At 34.3% G+C, this 15,730-nt stretch overlaps 1 protein-coding gene across 1 annotated transcript in view; it reads right to left on the reverse strand.

The window, feature by feature from the left end:
- The window catches only part of LRP1B (LDL receptor related protein 1B), a 756,289-nt gene that overhangs the window by 208,781 nt on the left and 531,778 nt on the right, over positions 1-15,730 (reverse strand). The window contains exons 29-32 of the mRNA XM_087732714.1: positions 14,909-15,136; positions 11,265-11,439; positions 10,876-10,970; positions 5,287-5,436 (exon numbers count right to left, since the gene is read on the reverse strand). Of these exons, the coding sequence (XP_087588840.1) occupies positions 5,287-5,436; positions 10,876-10,970; positions 11,265-11,439; positions 14,909-15,136 (648 nt within the window). The remainder of the gene's footprint in view (positions 1-5,286; positions 5,437-10,875; positions 10,971-11,264; positions 11,440-14,908; positions 15,137-15,730) is intronic.

Genomic DNA, 15,730 nt, shown 5'->3' on the forward strand with positions numbered 1-15,730 from the left:
CCATTTGACTTACTAGAAATGCATTCTGGTGTTATTTTTGAAACTTTGTTTAGGATAAAACAAAAATCAAATAACCAATATATCATTTAACCAAATGATGAAAGTAAATGGCAGCATGAATATATTTTGGTAATATGAACCCACGTTTTCTGTCTACAATGAAATACAGTAATTGTTACTGTCTATTTTGATTGTCTGATAATACACCTTGATGGCTGTATTATATACAGCTTTTGTTCAAAAGACATTGTTCTAATATCAGCACTCCCATTGAAAAGCTATTCTCTGTCCTATTATGTTGTAGTGCTGATTGATTTTTTTTTTTTTTTTACATGAATTTCAACAGAAATAGCACTTTTACATGGAATCATTCACTACATGAAGTTACTCTATTTTATGCTAGTGAGCAACAACCAGAAGAAGGCTACTACCTAGCATCACGGAATATTTCCCTTGAGGTTTCTAGCACAAGTTTTTTTAAAAAAAAAAAATCACCAATGCACGACAAATTATATCCTCATTATACAATCTACGTCATATTGCTATTTTGTAGTGAAATGAGCTGGATTTTGTGATTTTGTGTAGACTGTATTTCTGTGAGAATCTGATACAAAATCCAATCAAATACCTCCACCAAAACTGCTGACAGAAGCATTCAATATCCTTTTCTTCTCAGCGACAAACTTAAAGTAACTAATCAATGCTGTTCTAGCAATGCTCAGTTTGTGATTCCGAGCCATATATCATTCAAGAAAGAATACACCAGTTTGGAAACACATCAGATATTGCTGCAAGTTCCTTTGTAATTCAAATCTTGTAATATAATGACTCTGTTCACCAATCCAGAAATACATATAGGTCTCACCACAAAGGTAAATTTCCGAACAGTTGCAGTTACAGTTAAGGAACCATTTTCATTAAGAGTATCGCTGTACCATGTAGAAAATCAGAGATTCTTTCACACGGAATATCCTGAGTTTCCAAAACAGTGGATATATTTGTTATCAACTTGTAAATGGTGTCAGTAGTAGGTGTTGAAAATTATGCGTGCCATAGGGTGCTGTGAATTAGATAAGCTTCTGAAAGACCAGAATAAACTTCAGAGGTTTTTGGATAAAATAAAATTAACAGTTACCATAGTAGCAGAAGAAAATTATAATTGACCAAATGCAAGACAATAAACAGTGAGCGGTACTAAACAAAGCATTCACATGCATTTTTGAATGGTAAATTAACTAAAAATGGCTGATGTTGCATGCACTGACATTTCACACAGTGAATGTGTATTTGAAGAAAAAGTGGGAAGAGTAGAAAAGCAAATGTGACTTCATCGTGGATTTATAGCAACATCTTTGTAATACAGAATGGCAACAGCAAAAATATTTTTTTGTATGCTTAAGGGCATGGAAAACAGTAATTTTGTATATATTCAAATGCTTTACTTTCAAATGGAATATAATTTTCATCCCATCTATATTATGCTCAAAAAGATGTAGCAAAAGCAGGCACCAAAAGACTAGGAACTTTGGAGCTCAGCATATGGAAAAAGAAAGATGACTGACACTACTGAGTAGAAAACCAATAAATGAAAGAACCAGAATACAGAAAGATGTGAATTATATAACTTGTTTCCATTTCCCTCAAGGATAAACCTGACAGTCACTTTGGCACCAACTTGTTGGCTAACATTGTTTTTTCACGTCTCATCATTACCAGAAGGTAATGATACGCTCCCGCTAAAGGATATAATAGTAGGAAAATGTTAAACAGAGCCTGGAAAGGACTAAACAACAGTAAACATCTGAAACAGGTGTGGTAACTTCCAATGGCTAAACTGCAACACTAAAATAGAGGGATTGAAAGCAATGAAGTACAAGGAGTGAGGACATTGAGGAGTAGTACTAAAGGGGAGTGGCATTCGTCATTGCCTGGTGAAGCTCTGAACTACTCCATAAGCTATATTAAAAAGCAAAACAAAACTTTACTGACTTAGCTAGCATTATTTATTGAGGTCATATCACAGTACATAACCATGGAGTGCCTAACTGCTTCTCATTTCTTTTACCATTTTGAAATTAACAGAATCAAAGATCAAGATAACACAGAGATATCAGAACAGCACAGAGACTACCAAAGCAAGAAAGAAGTCAGTCTTGGGTCAAGCCTGTCAGTCATTAGTTTTTTATAGTTCTGAAAAATCTTCTGGAACATAAACTATAAGATATAGCAAAAAACACTGGAAACTGTCAGAAGATCTGTTAGCTTTCTGTGCAAAAGGCTGTCCAGACAAAGAATGGAAGACACTAGCTCTTCATGCAGACTACGGGATTATTCTCGAGTGTCTCTGGGAGCTCATGCTTTCTGACAAGGAGACTCTGATAGCTGGGAAAGATGCTAGTAAGGAGATGCTTCACAAACAGGTAAAAAAAATAATTCAGAAGCAAGAAGGACTGAGATGCGAGATCACTGGTACAGTAAATTTATTAGAAATTCAGCAATTTTTCTGACAATCCTTTCTCCCCCAGCGCACCTACCCTTGGCAGGGGGGAGGGGGGCACAGAAACCAGGGCTATCTCAGATCACATTGCCCTGTCCCCTCAATCCACTGAGGTTCCCTCCACCATTTCCTTGTTTTAGCTCATCAGACCAATAAAGGTTCTGATGATCGACAACAACTGACCAGTGTATAACCTGGTGAGACCACTGTCCAAAGGGAGTCTCAAAATACCGAACTCTACCTCCTCTTTCTGCCCCAGTGGAAACATAACCCAAAAATAAGACATGATCATATACTTAAAGAAACAAAAAATACAAGCTGTCCAACTTGACTGCTTTTGCCTGGGGAGACACTAAATGCAAAAAACAGAAAAATGCAAAAGACAGCAGAAGCCTACAGGACTCTGTAGCACTGAGTGGAACCTAAATAGCACAAAGCAGTTAACAGTTTGGCACAGATATCATATCTGTTTTCTTTTCAGTCACTGATGAATTCAAATGGTAAACAAAGTAGCTTAGTATATACACAGAGAAGAAACATTCCAGCTCATGTTGGTTTTTATGTGTTTACTGTGGCTTTAGGTAAAACCAGTCAAGAAAATTTATGAAATGGACCAAAAATGATGCAATAAACATTGTAATTACTGTGATTCACCTGCTAAAACTTTGTATTAAACTTGTGGGCAAACAGATCCACAGGGTTGCTAAATTTTCACACACTATCATGTTAAATCTTACATTAGAACAAATTATTCATTCTTCTTTATTTATATATTCTTATCTATGATCATTTACCAATTACAGATCTCTTACCTTGCTTTGTATCATATTGGATTTTCTGTTCCGATGCATTTTACATGCATGAAAGCCTGACTATAAGAAGCTGATGTAAAGCCAGCAGCACTTAGGAAAATAAATGGCATTTATGTTGCTACAATATGTTTCACAATATAAAAACAAACAGGAGAAATGAATACAGAAACTTTTCATGTTTTTCAATCAGCACCTACAATATTGTTTATAAAACTGTATTTGTTTGCATTTTTCTCCAACAGATTTATATACGGAATCATACTGCAATGTCATATTGCAGTTTATCACACCTATGGCTCCAAAACAAAGACAAAACTCAGAAGCAAAACAAATAGAAAAAGCCAAACAAATTGTAAGTTTTGTTTACCAATTTTGAGTAGGAAGAATTGTCATCACCCATAAGAACAAAGCATCCCAACTAGGAATATTAGATATATAAATATATACATTTAAAGACTACCCAGCAGAAATTCTTGCATCTCCACACCTGCAAAAAGTCAACTACTGTCATGCAAACAAGCACGAAACACTCTTCTTTAAATGGCAGCTATAAACTCTTTGTTCAGTATCCCAGATGGGTCATCACTGTTGTAGCTTCTGTGACTCACAGAGGAAGAATTGATACCACAGACATCTCAGTGACAGTATGAACAAATACTCTTTACAGCTTCTCATCTTAAAGACTTCCAATAGCTCCCTAAAGTAAAGGTCATCTCTTCATTCTATTTCTAGTCACAATCAAATCAACAAAAGACAGTTTGTCTATATTAACAGTCATGACTCCTTCTGACACGAAACTTGCTTTTGTTTATGAATACATATATAAAAGCATCCTCTCTCCAACAGATTTTGACAGCATTTAGAGTTCAATACTGGCCAAATATGTCTATAATAAAACTATTTTAGCAGTTACTACTTTAAAATATGACTTAATTTACACTATGTGCATAAAGCCTTTGGAGTTCATTTAGCATAACTTTCACAAACACACCATCTATATGTACATTACATAATTAATCAATCAAGTAAAATACTTCATAAAAAGACTCTGGCAGTTTGTGAGTCAACTATCCCAACAAAAGTCTACTTATCAACTGGACTTTTTTTTGGGGGGGACATCCAAGACAAATATAAATAATCTTTAACTGAACCAGAACAGAGGTCAAGAAAGCATTTGGAGGAAATATGGAAAGCTCTAAAGTTATCTCTAGAATAATGTAAATACTAGTTCTGAGTCAGACTGGAATTTCTTAAAACATTGTATCCTAGCTCCAGCAAGGGCCAAGAGCTGAAGATGCATATGAGAAACAGTAAATTCAAAGCAGTATTCTCCTAATATTCAGCAATCTGCAACTTAAAGACTTCTTGAATTTTTTAGGAATTTTTCCTTATGTTACCATTCTTTTGATTTTGGGGGGGGAGATAATTTAGATGTTTTTGAACATACTAAACATTTCTAAGTCCAAAGTATAACAAACAGAACAATTTTTTTTTTTTCCAACCAATTCAATACACAGAATATTAGCAGACATCTGAAAATCCAAATCAGCAATCAGCATTCATAACACAAATAAGTCTTCACAAAGTGCAAGCCAATCCAACAAACTAGGGCTATTCTGAACTAAGATAGTAGAAAGAAGTGAGCAGCAGAAGAAACAAGTCATAAATAATTCTCTGTAATAAAGAGCATAACACACCTCCTTCCAACATGCTTCCAAGTAACTATAGTAAATATAAGCCATGGCTGTTACCTTCATCCTGTGCATATATACACAAGACTATATTTAGAAACATGTAATACAGATTGTAAACTGTCTGTTCAATGAAATATAAAAAACTTTTTTCACAAACAGTCTCACTAGTGAATGTACTGTATGTGTTAGTTACATAAAAACAATAGTCTCTCCAAGCTTGTGATATTTCATTATTAAGTAGCTTCCAACCATTTAAAAACTAAGTTATTACCACTGGACTTACCCATAATGGTTAATGCTGTGGGTTTTGTTAAGTCTTCTTTCATTGATTCTATTATTTCAAGATTACCACCGTCCAAGTTGCATCTATTTATGGTTCCATTTCCTGAACTGATCCAGTAAAGTTTGTTCTCCCCATAATCTATTGATAAACCTGTAATTAATGTATACAACTTTAACCGTGGCTTGAATAGATAATAAACATTTAGTGTTAAGCTGTTTTCTTAATAAAAGTGTATTTAAGAAATACATATATATATACACAATTATGTTATCCATCTACTCATCCACTCAAACTTTTAAAAAAACAACTGAGAAAATGAAACAAACTTGGCCATTTATAGTGAAAAAATCCATGCTTTTAAAAAGATTTCTGCCTTTTATTTCTCCCAACATCTACAGAAATCAATCAGTGACTGACTGATGAAAGAGCATTATCTGGCAATGAACAATTACTTGAATGAACTGAGGTCCTAAGTGAGGTCATTAACTACTAGTAAATGCGAACCAGAAGCCATCATTTATATTCTAAAATTATGAACACAAAGAGTTAGAAAACAAGCTACTTTTTGTGATTCAGAACCACAAAAAGTCTGATCTTTCCCTACATGCACAGCCCTCTTCTTAGAATGCTGAAATACCAAAACCTAATACTAATTCTCAATATATTTATAGTATTAATTTTAATTTCACTTCATAGTGAACTGACCTCATGATCAGTTCTTTGGAGTTAGAAGCAAGAGAACGGTATTTCAGACTTCTACAGTCCTTTAAAAATGTTCAAGTAATTCTAGCAGGAGATTTTCCACAGTGAAATACACTTGGCACGGTGACAATACATGCCATAATAATTTGCTTTGGTACTAGACTTTTCCTAGAACTCATGTTACGTATCCAGGAGCAAGTTGCCAAAAAATACTGTATTTCACTCCATAGGTCAACCTCTAGATATTGTACAGTACTCTTCTTCCATCCTGTAAACTGCTTCTCTGTGGAAAGCCAGATCTATTTTCAAAATCCTGATGGGAGAAAGCAGTGACATGTGCTGCAGTACTTACAGCTGACATCACGCCACTACTTCTTCACACACATTTGACATGGTAGGCCAAAAGATGTCTGCTTTCTAAGCTTTGAAAAACAGCTTTCCAGTTCCTTTACAGTTACTGATATTTTTCCCCCTCTCTGCAAGTGTATCACCCGGAAGAAAAGAGTACATGCTCAAGAGAGGATAAGGATACTGAGTAGTGTGCCTTCAGGAGAGATTGGTCTTGCAGCATCTCTCTGCACATACATGTTCTCATGCTTGTACAACAAGCATTGCTCAAAGTGAAAAGATAGTGCCACAGACCTTGGAGACAAGCAGTGCTTGCAGTACTTAGGCCTAGCACAGGAGAGTTTCCTGGGAATATGGATGAACCTTGGGATGGGTTACAAAGGTAATATGCACCTATAAAGGTTTCCTTCCTCTGAGATGGATAGCATTTGCTATTCTCTGTAACTTCTGACTGCTACCAGTCGGCTGCTCACTAATTTCACCTAGACAGATCTATTTATGGGGTTGCTGTGAATGCAATCTACACAGTAATTACAATGTTATCTTGTCAGGTTTTCTACTTCTTCATATATTAAACTGGTGTTTCTACACATGGGTATTCCAATTACACAGCAAAAACTGGCAGAAATAACATTCCTATCTCCTTCTACCTAAGTCTACCACATTTTTCATCCCCAGGTATTTTTCTGTTGTGTTATTCCACCTATTACCAACCTTTGTGAAAACATATTACTTATAATGTAGGCAGAGCATGTTTATTTAGATGTTTTCAGGAATTGTCCTGTTTTTACTAATGAAAACAGGTGACTTACTAGCCATAAGCATCACAGATACCCATGATGCATTCTAGCGTGGGTGACTGGCTTACACCTTATGTCCCAGCTGCCAAAGTCAACCTGAACATGTGGATTGTAAAATATTGGTCTCAGAGAATTCTGCTGTGTTTTAAAAAAAAAATATTACCATGACTTAGGCCATCACTGTTTTCACATGCATTTTCCAATTTCCAGAAATATGCAGAAATATGCTACTACTTAAAAAGTATATCACAAAGGTTATTCCAGCAATTCATACACAGAGGTTCCAATCTTAAAGCCATATATAGAATGAGATCTTAGCTTCCACTACCAGAAAATCAAGTTTAATATTTTAATTTGGTGCATCCCTGTAGATCAAGGAAATGGCTCTCAATAGCATTTTTTGTATAATTATTGTTTAAACTATGTGTGTTCCAAGAACATTAAAGATGGTATTCATTCTTTCCATCTAAATCAATTAAATGTTGGACACTGCTATTACAGCTAAGATGAATTATAGGAACAGTATTTGGAATTTTTGTCCACATTTCCCACTTAAGTGACTTAAGAAAGGTTCTTTTAACTGTTTATGGCTGATTACATTTCAGGTGAAAAAACAGTGCTTAAAATTAGGAAATCATTAGGTTTGTTTCTCTACTAAATGCACCTGCATACTTAAGAAATAACTTTTTTTAAACAAACAAAATAAATTTAAGATGAAAAATTCTAGAGCCAGTCTCAAGAAGATTTTTGGTTCACATCTGCAACAATTTTGTTTGTAGCCTATGCTATATATTCAAAAGAAAGACCAAATTAGCAATGGATATTAAAGTAGAGACTCAGCCAAGAAAATGAAACAAGAACAGGTAAAACAGCAAATAGGGCTGTACTATAATCATGAGCAAAATGGAAACTCTAAGTTTGTTCAGAAGAAAGGACTGAACTCTATTTAAAAAAAAAAAAAAAAAAAAAAACAAAACCAAAAACCCCGAAAAACCCCACATACACAAAAAAATCCCCCCAAACAAGCCCAAACAATACCCCCATCCCCAACCTATAATTATGGAGTCCTTTGAATGTAGCCGAGAGAGTGATCCAGTGTGTTTTTAAAGGTTATTTATCCAAGTTATTTCAAAACTTCCTAAGAATACAATACCCTACAATTTAATAATAGCCATTTTCTTAAAAACAATCCAATGGATGTATAGTTTGTATTTTTAGAGTTTTATAAGAAACAACTGCTTAACTGAAAATAAGCTCAAGACACCAATGATCAAATGATCTGCCTCACAAAGTATAAAATTAAGCACTAATTCTGAATCCCTAAGAATGCAGTTTAATGGAACTCCAGTGACTTATTCCTTTTTCAACTGATCTATGTGTGTCAGTATGCGAGCCTTTTAGAACTGCAGAATGGACTAGCAAGCCATATCTAGTATGTGCTAGCTAAGATGAAAATAAGAAACACAATCAGTCGTCCTAAGATTATCAGTTTCCAAAATCTCCAAACTACATACTCTTGGTGTTAATACAAAATATTTTAATTGAAATTGTCTGCTTCTTTTGATAGAACTCAGATTGAGAAAAAAAATCCATCAGCATACTTCAGGTCACAGATTAAAAACTTTCCCTCTTTCTTCAAATTCTGAAATTATGTCTGAAGAAAACTAAAAACCCCATCAATTATCAGGACATCCAACTCTAATAAGCCATATATTTGTCTTTTTCAGTAATCCACCTGTGAACTCACTCATTAGATCATTCACCTCACTCCCCAAATACTCAAAATGAGCACTGCGTGAACTAGAGTTTCACTTATGGAGAAAGACAGTTTCTCAGTTAGAAATGAAATATTAAATTAAGCTTTTAAGACTGCTACTCTCTGGCTCTTCAGCAGTGTTTTCTTGTTCTTGGCATGGAAATGTCTTATGCTAGTGGTGAGAATAATTAAAACTATCAAAACAGGCATTTTGCATATATTTGAATTTAGAGTTTGATACTGGAAATTTAACACTTGTTTTATCTGTAGTTTATGTGATCATTTTTCCTCAGACATGCAACAGAATCTGTTTTCATGTCCATCCTAACTGACAATAAAACTGTGCCAAGATGTCTACCAGTTAAAAAGTTTTTCAACAATAGACAGGTGCAAGCTTTATTTTCCCTTTATATACATATAAATATATCTACACTCTTTACATACTACATATTCTACGCTTTACATAATTTACAATTTAGCATGCTTTCAGACTGCCAAGAAGTGAAAAACAATTAAATCTCTCTATGGTCTCCTTATTATGCAATAGGTCTCATTATTATGCAATAAGAACCTTCAATCTGGAATCTCAAAGGTGTTAAAAAATAATCCAATACTACAGAAAGAAAACAAATTGTCTCACTTGCAGGTCTGTGGTGAAATAAAAAACTTATGTTGCAATCATCATTCCTACAAGGCTTACAGGAATGTTTAACTTCATGAATAGTCCATCTGATACCAGTGAGACTACACATGTCATTGAAGAAAAACGTCACAAAACCCACATGGATTTACACATGCGGTCTTTGACAGTACTGATATACTTGCAGCAGAGAAGGTGGGGGGGAAAGGAGTGCTTAACATTCTACCATGTATTTGGTTCAGTGGCTTTACTGCTACTCAGAACAAACTCAATGACAGAAACCATAAGAACTACAATTTAGGATCTTGTGACCTATGATCACAGGATATTCAGTGCAAAATGTTGCACGCAGCCTTACTTTTTAATATTGTTGTAATATTAAATGTGTTTATGCTTCACCTTAAAATTAGTGGGTTTACCACTCTTTTTTTCTCCAGATAAATAGATAACTGTCTCTTCAAGTGGACAGATAGCAAAACAAATCAACAATAAAACAGTTACCAAATAATTTCCACAAAATTCTTTGAATTTAGGGTCTAAAATGCATGTCATGTTGCTCTAATGCCAGATTTATTGAGTTATTTAACTAAGTCATTTTTGCTTCTGCTTGCTTAATGCATTCAGTTATGAAAACCCATAAATGCTTTAAAATGTAATCACCTTATTGATGGGCCATTAATAAGGCAACAACAATTGATGTAACCACTTTAACTCTCTAAAAAATGAAATTACAAAAAGAAAGGGACCTGAACCAAAAATAAATAAGTAGTACATATAAGGAGAGCTTTTTTTTTTTAGAAAGCGCCATAATTTATCATCAATTATATTAATTCTCAAACACTAAAACTGAGGTTAAGTCATTATATGAAATGTATGCTTCAACTGTTGCTCTTTGCTGTATCTGAAAAGTTAAGAGCCAAATTATCTTTTGATCATGCAGCTGGGATTCTGGTGTGGAAGGTTCTACATTTCCAGTCAAAGTATCCTCTGACATATATCCATAAGTTATTAAAACCCCACTCTCTACATTTTTTTACCCATGATCTAAAGACTGAGAGATACAGACGGGTTCTCCTTCACCTTCATCCCACACAACTACTGTAATCCTAGAAGTTAATAATACTATATTTAACCCACTACAGTAGATTTCAATTAGAATGGGCCAAAAAATCTTAAATAGTGAAACACGAAAGTACATCAGTGTTTTTCATGTCTTTATACCTGTTCTTATCACTGTTATATAGTATATGAAAAACACGACGGTATACTTAAATAGCATTTTAAGATTATGTCCATAATAAAGCACTATCAAATCAAAAAGAAACAGGAAAAATGGTATTTACCGACAGGATCCTTTTGATTCTGAAAGAGTATTTTGCTGTTGCTGCCATCCATGTTTGCCATGTTAATTGTGTTACCATCTGTCCAGTAGAGCTTACTGAAGAAGAAAATGAACATATTTATAATGTTGCATTGTGTACACAGTATTTTTAATGCATGAGTAGTGAAAACATTCGTAAGTGTAGAAGCAGGCAAAATATACAACTCATGATTACATGATTTAATCAACAGGAAGCAGTACTCTGTTAAAAAATTCTCAGCAAAATCTTTCAAACACATGCATTTACTTTAAGTTTGAAAGAAAATGGAACGAGCAAACTCAAAATCTGAACAAAGAAGAAATCTGATGAGCTTTACTGTAGTTTATTTATTAAAACTACAGATATCTTACCCTTTTACTGGGTGAACTGCAAGACACTGGGGTTTATCAATTCCATGGATGATTGAAGTTTTCAAGGAACCGTCTAAATGTGCCACATTAATTTGTGTTTCGTCAAATTCTGAGCTAATCCAATACAAATTACGTGATATCCAATCCACTGCAAGACCTCTGATACTCTGAATATCTGCAAAAAGTGAAAGCAGTTGTTCTTTTGATTTTCTTTCTGGATTATTCTCAGTCCAAAAAAAAACCAAACCCACAAAACAAACCCAAAACAATTATGTTAACAATATTGTGCAATATTCTATTCAGATGTAATTATAAACTACTTGCCAAGAGTTAATAATCATTATTTTTCTTCTTGGGCCTGATATACTTGCAATAAGAACATGGAAATTGCACTGAAAATTTGAGAAATCCTCCATAAATACTTCTTTAAAAATTAGCATAAAACCTGTTGTGCAAAAATAATAATCAGGCAGATACTGAATTTTTGCAGTGTATTTTTCTACTTAAGAAAACATTTATTACTCAGTGCACTATTAAAAAGTGTTTGGGGGTTTTGTTTGTTTGTTTGTTTTTTGGTTTTGTTTTGTTTTTTTAAGAGATGATGATGTAGAATGAGTTCACCTCCACTAGGAAGTTCAAGAATCGTATTTAATAAACATAAAGATTACTCATGACATAAGAGGAAGGTTCATATTTCTTTAGTTGTGAGTTACACTTTACATATAGAACATTAAGTGGCTTTCTGAAACAAAACTATGCTGAAGTTTAAAAGCCTACTTCCTTCTTTAGCATCAGGAAGGCTCAGTAGAGAATATCTGAATTAAAACTACTGGTCTATAGCATAGTTCTATAGCACACAAGCAGGTAAGTAGCTACATCACTGAAGAAGATTTTTGGTTTTATTTCTGAAGACTTTGAAGACTCCAACTTACTCCCCTGCTTTCCTGGAAATGGCTAAACATCTGTCAGCCAATGGGAAGTAGAGAATGAATTCTTTATTTTGCTTTGCTTCTGCATGCAGCTTTTGCTTTACTGATTAAACTGTCTTTACCTCAATCCATGAGTTTTCTCACTTTTACCCTTCTGATTCTCTTCCCCATCCCACTGTGTGAGGCTTAGCTGCCTTCTGGAGTTAACCCACACCACCAGTATTACTTGAGGTAGCAAAACATAAGTAAGATATGATTAATTTGGTAGCTTCACAAGTGTCTTTCTATGTGATGGTCTTCCTTAGCAAGATATTGATTAAAAATATGTTAATATATGTTAATATCTGCCTTAAATGCTGCTCAAGATCTAGATACCAACATGCCACTCTGCAATAGCATAGCAATCATTCATATCGGCCAGCATCTTTGCAGATGAGGAAACAGGCCAAGAGTGATTTAATGATTTTGTTATAGTTCATAGTTTGTAGACTACCTCTTTGTCAACTTAATGTGGTTACTTCCACTGACAGAATTATTGTCATTGACAAGCTAACATGGATGTGGCTCTGGACTGGCTTGCATATACATAAGGTCAAATGGTGTCTGGGCATTAGGAAGTTCACCAACTTTAGAGAATGCAACAAAGGACACCAAATACATAGCCTTGACCCATTTTAAACTGATCCCCTGCCTTTTTCAGTTTGTGGGGTTTTTTTGTTGTTGTTGTTGTTGTTTTTAATTTTTTGGCTGGAAGAACTAGAAAACAAGCATTTCATACTCTTAAAAAGATTAAAGTATGACTTTGGCATCTTTGTGACATTGGAATAAGACTTCATCCAACGAGAATCCCACTAGTATGTGCTTACAAAGCTTCTTAAGTTCTTATAAGAAGTATAAAAATATAACTGTAAGCAAATGAGATCATTTACACATAATAAGTAGTCTTTATAATGTCTTGATGTGCCAGAACATCATCATTTTGTAAATTTTATATATAATAAGTTACATCTGGCACAAAAAAAAACCCCCAAAACTCCACCACAGAAGCTATCATAATAAAAAGAATATGAAAGAATGCTGATAAACAGAAACACTCACACATAGTATGTTTCTTTAAGTTTCATTAAGTTTCTTGACAAATTTTGTGATTTTTCACTATATATTTTATGTAGTAAACAGTGTTATTATTCTACTACCATTTAAAACAACAACAACAACAACTCCTCCTCTTTTGGGTACCTCAATTCATGATGTAAAGAGGAGCTGTAAGAGGCACTCTAAAGCTTGTTCTCATTACTGGTACTGAAAAACCTCTCCAATTGTTAATAAATTTGTCTCTGAGATATCAGAGGAAAAATAAAAATACTCCCACATAATATGTTCACCAATCAACACAGTTAAGTGGGGATATTGCCTTATTTGTCCAATTATTTCCCAACATAAGCTAATACAGAACAAGTTTCTTCTCAAGCAACACCAGGGGCAGAACTTTAATTAATTTTCTGAAGTCCTCAAATAAGAAGTATTTTCTTTTTTTTTTAATTTGTTCTCAAAATCAAAAAAGGTCTGATCTTACAGAAGTGAGTTATTTCTTTTTTTCCTCTTCCCCTTCAAACATACATTTAACAGTTGAGGAACCAGAGTTTGCAAAATTTGCCTCCAGATAGTCCCTGTCAGTCAGTTTCCCTATTTTCAAGCAGGCAGGTGTATTACAAAATAGCAGAACACCATGTGCTGCCAAGAGAGGAACTGACAGTGGCTAGAAACAAACACACACCACTAGCAAGGACAACAAATGGTATCGCTTTAATACCGGAGCTGCTGACATAGGGTTGAAGCAATCAGGTATAGACTTTACAATCCATTAAGTTTCTCTATTCAAAGTACAGAGCAAAAGTGTCGGAACAATGAAGGTGTTAACTGCAGAAAAAATTGCCAGTTATGATTTTCCATTTGCAATATTTGAAGTTTCCTTTTATTGCTGGAAGTAACCTACCTATAATGAAAAATCTCAGTAAAAAGGAAAACCTGAAATGTAGTATTTTAAGTAACTGAGTCAGCAACGACAGAACAAACGTATACAGGATTCAAAGATACAAAATCAAAAGACTCCACTTCCTCACAGCATTCAAGTACTGCAAACAGCCTGATGGCAATCAGTTTGAACATGATACATGTCACAAGAAGGCAACATGTAAATACATAACACCAGTATCACCAAAATTATAAAGCTACCATATCGTGTATTTCACCAATGGTGCCAAAGCCAAAAGATCTACACGGACTGGAAAGAAAAAATAACTCTGATGGAGCTAATTTCTTTGCTAGGTCAACAGAGACAGCCGAAGGCCATAGAAATCCACATGAAATTCTTCAATGCAAAGCTATGTCAGGATGCTGTTATTTTTCTGCTTTTCACCTTTATTCTTTCTACCTTCCCCAGAAGACATTATTTCCATTTTTTACTACATATTTCAATATTGTATAAGAGCAATGTTACAATTGCATCCCATTTTATTTAAATAAACATGAATTATGAATCAATAAAATGAATTAGAATCCTGAACGAAATTGTGCTTTCTTATTGTTTAGATCAATTATCCAATACTAGTGAAAGGTATACCTAACAAGAACTCGCACACTCACACTTTAGCACACTTATAACACACTTTTACCTATAATGAATTATTTTTACTTCAATATTATGGTATTCACCTCTTGAAATAATGGTTTCTAAGCCAGTGCCATTGATGAAGGCACGCTTGATGGTCTGTGTTTTCACATCAGTCCAGTATAAGCGCTCCTCAACAGCATCAAAATCTATGACCGTGACATCATCAATGTCAGGAACAGTGAAGGCTGTGATGAAGTTGAAGTATGGGTTTTCTATGTCCACCCCTCTTATTTCTGAACGCCTTGCATAAAGAAGAAATTTCTTCTTTTCTGTTAGAAAAAAGGAAAACATCACTCCTCATCCTCTTCACAACATTGGTAACAGAAGTCAAAGTCATTGGAGACCACTTTACAAATGTGTAAATAAAGTTTATATGAAATGATTTAACATCTCCAGAAAACCTGCAGCGTTGAGAAATAAAGTACGCTACAGAACATATAAATCACAAGAAAAATATATTAATTCTGGACACTGGATAAGAAGTTACTATGCCACTAAATCAATATGGTCTTGTGCAAGTCTGAGGAAAAAAAAGTTAAATGATATTTAAAAAAATTTACCCCACTTATCCCAATAATAAAAAATAAAATACTGTTTCACTTGTACTTCATAACAGACATTAACATTTGGTATCTCAGGGCAACCTGAGATATCGCTGTAACAGGCATGTTTTGCAAACACCACCACTTAGGAGGAATTCCACAATGTTTGTGTAAGCAGTGAAAGGCAAACAGGTAGAAGAAAAAGAACACATTGATTGTTCTAATTTAGACATTCATGAAAAAGGTGATACATTAAAGGCAAAACAGAACTCTTTTTAATCTCAAAGTCTAAATTATTGGAGCAAATGTCTGTGAAGGAAC

Source organism: Nipponia nippon, unplaced genomic scaffold, assembly GCF_047370975.1.
Source record: "Nipponia nippon isolate SJK-2023a ecotype South Korea unplaced genomic scaffold, ASM4737097v1 scaffold_5, whole genome shotgun sequence".
NCBI classification, from domain to species: domain Eukaryota; kingdom Metazoa; phylum Chordata; class Aves; order Pelecaniformes; family Threskiornithidae; genus Nipponia; species Nipponia nippon.